Source organism: Oncorhynchus kisutch, linkage group LG20, assembly GCF_002021735.2.
Source record: "Oncorhynchus kisutch isolate 150728-3 linkage group LG20, Okis_V2, whole genome shotgun sequence".
NCBI lineage: Eukaryota > Metazoa > Chordata > Actinopteri > Salmoniformes > Salmonidae > Oncorhynchus > Oncorhynchus kisutch.
Window position 1 is genome coordinate 51,603,486 of NC_034193.2, and position 8,295 is coordinate 51,611,780.

General features: G+C 47.6%; 2 protein-coding genes across 2 annotated transcripts in view; one reads left to right on the forward strand and one right to left on the reverse strand.

Annotated features, from left to right (window-relative positions):
• LOC116355431 (microtubule-associated serine/threonine-protein kinase 1) overlaps positions 1 to 7,557 on the reverse strand; it is a 36,647-nt gene extending 29,090 nt beyond the window's left edge. Inside the window, exons 1-4 of the mRNA XM_031799134.1 lie at positions 7,494 to 7,557; positions 6,231 to 6,304; positions 1,705 to 1,865; positions 423 to 498 (exon numbers count right to left, since the gene is read on the reverse strand). Coding sequence (XP_031654994.1) covers positions 423 to 498; positions 1,705 to 1,865; positions 6,231 to 6,304; positions 7,494 to 7,557 — 375 coding nt within the window. The remainder of the gene's footprint in view (positions 1 to 422; positions 499 to 1,704; positions 1,866 to 6,230; positions 6,305 to 7,493) is intronic.
• LOC109865841 (kelch-like ECH-associated protein 1B) overlaps positions 1 to 8,295 on the forward strand; it is a 520,109-nt gene that overhangs the window by 468,941 nt on the left and 42,873 nt on the right. The window lies entirely within an intron of this gene.

Consider the following 8,295-nt stretch of genomic DNA (forward strand, 5'->3'; position numbering starts at 1 on the left):
GGGCCATTTTGGATCAGTTACTGCATGACATGTCAGTCTCCATTTTGGGGGTGCGATGGTTGCAACCATCTTGTTGTGTTTTTATGCAGAAGCAAGTAAAACTGTGCAGGTAGTCAGTGACACTGCAGTTAGCACTGCTTCAAGTCCCATTAATGTTATGGGATAGGGCCACTGTGTGTGTGTGTGTGTGTGTGTGTGTGTGCGCATCTGCGCGCGTGTGTATGCGTACCTGCATACGTGTGTGCATTTCTGTGTACGAGTTGTGCGTGTGTGTGTGTGTATGTGTGTGTGTGTGTGTGTGTGTGTGTGTATGTGTGTGTGTGTGTGTGTGTGTGTATGTGTGTGTGTGTGTGTGTGTATGTGTGTGTGTGTGTGTGTGTGTGTGTGTGTGTGTGTGTGTGTGTGTGTGTATGTGTACTGACCTTGGGGAAGCGCTCCTTGTAGACATGGTTCATCATTACTATCTCGTTGTCATAGCAAGACGGTGAGCGCCCCGGGCTGAAGAGAGAGAATGAGACAGAGACAGAGAGGCAGATTGACAAGAAAGAGTGATAGACAATCAATTTTTTTATGTTTCACTTGAATGCAGGCTTAATTTGCAGCATCCAGGACCCAGTGTGTGTGTGTGTGTGTGTGTGTGTGTGTGTGTGTGTGTGTGTGTGTGTGTGTGTGTGTGTGTGTGTGTGTGTGTGTGCGCGTACGTGTGGATCCCTGTCTGTACATTATGTAAATCAGCCAATCAGAGATAGCATCACTTTTAGTCTCTCTCTAAAATCAACCAATCAGGAATTTTGAACACTCCATCTCCCTCTAATGGATGCACTAATTAGGACCCCACTCCTCAATCAAGAAGGAGCATTGTTAAAGACACAGGAAGTTACTCCGCCATTCTACAGTGTATCAAGAGAGGAGACCGCCAGACCCCAACAAGCTACATGCAACCATGCCAAGCACTAATACAAGACTTGGGTTCAAATAGTATTTAAGATATGTTTAACACTTGGAGCTTCCTGGAGTGCCAGATGGCTGGGGCATACACTTTTGGGACTACTCCATTGGTTCCATTGCGTCAGACAAGTTTAATCAATCGCAGATAAAGTTCTTGAAAGAAAATGTACATTATTTGGAACCCAGGTCTGCTGTGTGTGGAGCAGATATTTTAGTCTGGTCTAGAAGTCTCCATGGACTCATCACTTGGGAGACAGAAGAGAGGAGGACAAGCTAATGGAGAAACACATGCACTCTGGAGACCGCCTGGATGATACTGACGTGAATAAAGACCACAGGGAACTCTAGAGAGGGGCATGCTGAGAGAGAGAAAGAGAAAGAGAGAAAGAGAGAAAGAGAGAGACAGATAGAGAGACAGAGAGAGAGACAGAGAGAGAGACAGAGAGAGAGACAGAGAGAGACAGAGAGAGACAGAGAGAGAGACAGAGAGAGAGACAGAGAGACAGAGAGAGAGAGAGACAGAGAGAGACAGAGATGGAGAGAGAGAGAGAGAGAGAGAGAGAGAGAGAGAGAGAGAGAGAGAGAGAGAGAGAGAGAGAGAGAGAGAGAGAGAGCAACTGTAAAGCAGAGGAGTTTGTTAGGAGATTGGTTTGTATTCATATCTTTGTGTATAAAGCTTGTGTATAAAGCTTCGAGGAGATACACAGGGCGAAACTAGTATCCGCACCCCTGTCCCTGACCCTTGACCCCTCTAACCTGAGGCTGCGGGAGCGGGGGCGCACGTGTGGCGAGCGGCGGCCCCCGTCGTCGTCGGTGATGCTCTCGGTGCTGCCGAAGTGTTTGGACAGGAAGTGCAGCTCATCCATGGTGGGCTGGAAGGGCAGCTGGTGCAGCCGCTCCTGTGACGAGGAGGAGGACTGGGGGAGAGAGGAAAGACATGAGGAGAGAGCAGGAGCGAGGGGGTGGGAGGGGGAGAGAGGGAGCGGGAGGAGGAGGAAGGGAGAGAGTAATTAGAAAGGTCAACAGCAAGAAACAATCATACCTCATGATGTGTTTCATAAAAGAAAGAGACAGAGAGACAGAGAGAGAGACAGACAGAGAGCGAGAGAGAGAGAAAGTGTGGAAGTGAGAGGGGTAGAGAGAGAGAGAGAAAGTGTGGAAGTGAGAGGGGTAGAGAGAGAGAGAAAGTGTGGAAGTGAGAGGGGTAGAGAGAGAGAGAAAGTGTGGAAGTGAGAGGGGTAGAGAGAGTGAGCCCTCAAGCGTTAATAAGCCTTTATTGTTCAACTAATGTGTTCGATGCAGAGCTTCTAGGCTGCTGGACAAACGTCAATATCACAAAACAAAAAATGTGATGAAAAGAGAGTGGGGGGGGAGAAAGAGTGTGATGAAGAGAGAGAGAAAATAGACCAAGTCTAAGAGACTGAAAACTAAAACTGGTCAACAAGCTAAAGTGGAGCCTCAGGGGTCTTAGCACTAGCAGACCCTACTCTTAAACAAATGTGTTTTTCTGTTCTAGAGCTACAGGAAAAACCAGGCTGGATCAATCAAGGGCTTTAATGAACACGCCTCCCATAGGGATGGGGAAATAGTGGTGTGTGTTCGTGCGTTTGTGAATGAGTGAGTGAGTGAGTGAGTGTGTGTGTGTTGGGAGGTTAAACAATGATTTCTGCCATGAAATCCATTAGAACCAGGCCTACTTCTGGTTCCAATCCAAACCACTTCAAATTGCTAAATGCACATCACCATTATCAATTGAACACATAGGGAGATGAGAGGATGAGGAAGGAGGATAGAGGGATACAAGGAAGGAGAGATAGCAATGTGTCACGTAATTATCGTTTTGTTTTCTCATGATTTGGTTGGGTCTAAATGTGTCTCTCTCTGTCCTCCTGCCCTCCTTTCATCTCCTCTGTTCTCCTCTCCCCTCATCCCCTCCTTTCATCTCCTCTCCCCTCCTTTCATCTCCTCTGCCCTCCTTTCATCTCCTCTCCCCTCCTTTAATCTCCTCTCTCCTCCTTTCATCTCCTCTGCCCTCCTTTCATCTCCTCTGTTCTCCTCTCCTCCTTTCATCTCCTTTCCCCTCATCCCCTCCTTTCATCTCCTCTCCCCTCCTTTCATCTCCTCTGCCCTCCTTTCATCTCCTCTCCCCTCCTTTAATCTCCTCTCCCCCTCCTTTCATCTCCTCTGCCCTCCTTTCATCTCCTCTGTTCTCCTCTCCTCCTTTCATCTCCTCTCCCCTCCTTTCATCTCCTCTCCCCTCCTTTAATCTCCTCTCCCCTCCTTTCATCTCCTCTGCCCTCCTTTCATCTCCTCTGTTCTCCTCTCCTCCTTTCATCTCCTCTCCCCTCCTTTCATCTCCTCTGCCCTCCTTTCATCTCCTCTGTTCCCCTCTCCTCCTTTCATCTCCTCTCCCCTCATCCCCTCCTTTCATCTCCTCTTCCTCCTTTCATCTCCTCTGCCCTCCTTTCATCTCCTCTCCCCTCCTTTCATCTCCTCTCACCTCCTTTCATCTCCTCTGCCCTCCTTTCATCTCCTCTGTTCTCATCCCCTCTGTTCTCATCCCCTCCTTTCATCTGCTCTGTCCTCATCCCCTCCCTGCGTGTGTGGGGGGGTGTTTGTGTGTGTGTGGGTGGGTGAGTAGGTGTGTGGGGGTGTGTTTGTGTGGGTGTGTGTGTGGATGTGTGTGGGGGTGTGTTTGTGTGGGTGTGTGTGGATGTGGATGTGTGTGGGGGTGTGTTTGTGTGGGTGTGTGTGGATGTGTGTGTGTGGGGGGGGGGGGGGTGTTTGTGGGTGTGTCCTCGTTCTTTTCCTCTTTTTTGTATCCCCCCTCTCTCTCTTACACACATTTCACTCTTCATTGACTCTTTCTGTATTCTCTTTCTATCTCTGTCTGTATCCCCCATCCCTCACTCCATCCCTCACTCCATCCCTCACTCCGTCCCTCACTCCATCCCTCATTCCATCCCTCACTCCATCCCTCATTCCATACCTCACTCCATCACTCAGTTTAGCTAACTGAATGATAGCAATGGATAGAGGATGAGATAACATGTTTTTAAGACTGGTTGACTTTCTGTTTCTACTTTATTATCTCCCACACACACACACACACACACACACACACGTTCTCTTTGAGCCAAGTCATCAGCCACAGTGATAAATCAGGTACTGAATGTACATCTTAGCAAGCGATCTGATCTGAGCCGCTGGTTTATTTTTAGTTCCGTTCTCCATGGGTAGTATTATGGGATAGATCCATGTTCACCAGCGGGAAGGTGCCTTTTAACTATTCAGCTGAGATTTACAGCACAAATTATAGAGGGAAAGGCTTTGGTACGTGTGTGGGAGGGGTGGGGGGGTAGTGTGTGTGTCTGTCAATGTGTGTCTGTCAGTGTGTGTGTCTGTCAGTGTGTGTGTCTGTCAGTGTGTGTGTCTGTCTGTGTGTGTGTCTGTCAGTGTGTATGTCTGTCAGTGTGTATGTCTGTCAGTGTGTGTGTCTGTCAGTGTGTGTGTCTGTCAGTGTGTGTGTCTGTCAGTGTGTGTGTCTGTCTGTGTGTGTGTGTGTGTGTGTCTGTCAGTGTGTGTGTCTGTCAGTGTGTATGTCTGACAGACACCGACTGTCAGTGTGTGTGTCTGTCAGTGTGTGTGTCTGTCAGTGTGTGTGTCTGTCAGTGTGTGTGTCTGTCTGTGTGTGTGTCTGTCAGTGTGTGTCTGTCAGTGTGTGTGTCTGTCAGTTTGTGTGTCTGTCAGTGTGTGTGTGTGTGTCTGTCGGTGTCTGTCAGTGTGTGTGTCTGTCAGTGTGTGTGTCTGTCTGTGTGTGTGTCTGTCGTGTCTGTCAGTGTGTGTGTCTGTCAGTGTGTGTGTCTGTCTGTGTGTGTGTCTGTCAGTGTGTGTCTGTCAGTGTGTGTGTCTGTCAGTGTGTATGTCTGTCAGTGTGTGTGTCTGTCAGTGTGTGTGTCCGTCAGTGTGTGTGTCTGTCAGTGTGTGTGTCTGTCAGTGTGTGTGTCTGTCAGTGTGTGTCTGTCAGTGTGTGTGTCTGTCTGTGTGTGTGTCTGTCAGTGTGTGTCTGTCAGTGTGTGTGTCTGTCAGTGTGTGTGTGTCTGTCGGTGTCTGTCAGTGTGTGTGTCTGTCTGTCAGTGTGTGTGTCTGTCTGTCTGTGTGTCTGTCAGTGAGTGTGTGTTTGTCAGTGAGTGTGTCTGTCTGTGTGTGTGTCTGTCAGTGTGTGTCTGTCAGTGTGTGTGTCTGTCAGTGTGTGTGTCTGTCAGTGTGTGTGTGTCTGTCGGTGTCTGTCAGTGTGTGTGTGTGTCTATCAGTGTGTGTCTGTCAGTGTGTGTCTGTCAGTGAGTGTGTGTTTGTCAGTGAGTGTGTGTCTGTCAGTGAGTGTGTGTGTGTCTGTCTGTGTGTGTGTCTGTCAGTGTGTGTGTGTCTGTCAGTGTGTGTGTCTGTAAATGTGTGTGTGTGTGTCTGCCAGTGTGTGTGTGTGTGTGTGTGTGTGTGTGTGTGTCTGTCTGTAAATGTGTGTGTGTGTGTGTGTGTGTGTGTGTGTGTGTGTGTACCTGCACATGGCACCAGAAGGCTGCTAGTGTGCCGTGTAATCATTTTAAAAGCAGAACAAAACAAGTAGAACATCAACTCCACAGAACATGAGTTTCCTAATGGCATCTTGCCATACCAAGCAGGGAAACATTTAATATATAGAAATACATTCTAGCGTATAAATACATATTCATGCATGGAATGTCAAGTTTCACTAATGTAATTTGCATGAATGAGAGCTAGAATAAAAAACAAGTTTCGCCCTATCAGATGTCTCATGACTTAAAGGAGCAATCTGCAATTATTACTTCCACTGATTATGGTTTGAACTGCAGATTGCGCCTTTAACAGTTATATGGTGGTTATTATGAAGAAAAAGACTGGATCGTTTTTCCTCTGTCCTGCTTTCAACTGTCAAGTCTACTCAAATCAGGGACCAAGGCATGAAGCAATGGAACTGCCTTGAGGAAACGAACAGTAACTCTGATAATAAGGCCAAACAGCTCCATGCTGCTAGATCATATCATGTTGGTAATATGAAAGGACCTCTAGAATGTGGTGTTCAAATGGAGGAGTTATTACAATGATTTTAGTCTTTTATTTGAGTTTCCTTTTGTCCGTTTCAGACACAGATAAAACACCATAAATAGGTAAGACAATAAATGATAATAAGGAAAACTTGTCATTAGAGATTGTTGTTCTTACACATTTTACCATCAGTGTAAAAATGGGTCAGTTGTAGTTACCGTTGAGCTGGGTGTGTTGGTGCCATATCCAGAGGAGGGGAGAGAGGCCAGGGACCATCTTCCGACCGTCCGCCCTGCAGATAGAGCGTCGGGATTGAGGGGTAGGGTGGGATGGAGAAGAGAAGGAGAGAGATAGGCGTTAGGGTGGGAGGAGAGAGAGAGAGAGAGCGAGAGGAGAGAGAGAGAGAGAGAGAGATAGGGTTAGTAGAGAGAGAGAGAGAGCGAGAGAGAGATAGAGGGAGAGAGAGAGGGGGGGGGGGGGGGGGGGGGGGGGGGGGGGGGGGGGGGGGGGGGGGGGGGGGGGGGGGGGGGGGGGGGGGGGGGGGGGGGGGGGGGGGGTAGGAAGAGAGCAGAAGAATTGCGTCATACAGTTTCCAGAGCAGAAAGGTATGTTCCTGTCTGTCTCAAACAGGTAGAGAGCTTAATGTTCCACATTTTCTTTCACACTCCTGGAAATTGCAGTTTGTGCCAATAATTCCTCCTTCCTCCTGCTTCCCTGGGGTCCTCTGTACACATATCTCTCTCTCTCTCCTCTCTTCCCTCTCATCTCCTCTCCTGTGGGTCCTTCTATCTGTCTGACACTGGCTGGAGTCATGATGATGTTGGTTTTGGCTACATCCTGGCACTCAGAGGCCCATCCATCTGTGCGCGCACATAACACACACACACACACACACAACACTTTGTCATGCCGTGTGACAGGGGAATGCAAAGAGGGGAAAGTGTCTCTGTATAAGGGTGTAAATGAATTCCCTTCACTGTGTGTGTGCCACTGGAATATTGTCACTGCTTAACTAAACTAACAGTCAGTTGAGGCCTAGGGGGTCTAGTGGTCTAAGCCACTGCCTCTGGAGCACATTTACGGCTGCAGCAGGGTTCACATCCAGCAGGGGTTCACATCCAGCAGGGGTTCACATCCAGCAGGGGTTCACATACTGCTATTTCAGCAACTCTCTCTGTCTTTCTTCTCTCTACTATCCTGCCTGCCCACAAAACTACAAATATTCCTTCAAAAAAGAATGGCCAGTTGATTGCTACTATGGCGGTATTGGTATGACAATGTGTTTGTTTATGCAGTGTAGCCAAGGCTTTTTGGTTGTTGTAGGATTACCTGATTTAGAGATATGGCTGCTAGATTAGATTATAGGATGATAAAAAGGGACCTGCCAAGAGCGTTACCTGGTTTTGAATCCCTTATATAACTTGATATAATCTCTTTATATGGAAACAGCAGATGTATTGAGTATTCCAAACGCTATTTACCTTCTAGAGGAGGCAAATGAGAAGTGGGCAGGGCCACTGGGGAGAAGTTCCTTGGGCTGTCCATGGACTACTTCCTGTGGAGAACAGGGAACATACATGAAGTGCCATTATAATATTTAATATTTTAGCAGACATTTTTATACAGAGCAGCTTACAGTCATGCATGCACACATTTTAAGTATGGGCGGTTCTGGACATTGAACCCACTACCCTGGCGTTACAAGCACCCATGCTCTACCAAATGATCTACAAAGAACCAAACTGGCCCATTATACATCACTGTAAATACAGTATTAACTGTTAATATAAACTTGGTGGTTTGAGCCCTGAATGCTGATTAGCTGATAGCCGTGGTATATCAGGCCATATACCATGTGTATGACAAAACATTTCTTTTTACTGCTCTAATGACGTTGTAACCAGTTTATAATAGCAATAAGGCACCTCAGCGGTTTGTGATATATGGCCAATATACCGCGGCTAAGGCTGTGTCCAGGCACACGTTGTGCCGTGCGTAAGAACCGCCATTAGCCGTGGTATATTGGCCATATACCACACCCCCTCACGTCTTAACGCTTAATTATAACCAATTGCCTTACCTATGTGTCCAGGGAGAGGTGAGTGTGGTCGAGGGAGAGTGTGTGATGTACTGGTTAGAATGAGGCTCTTCCGGTTACTGGTTCGGCAACTAGAACAAACACAGCACAAACACACAGCCATCATTATCTGCAACACAGTCAAAGAGGTGATAACGTTACCATCTAACAGCATCCACCACTCTAACGTAATATCTATGAGAAAA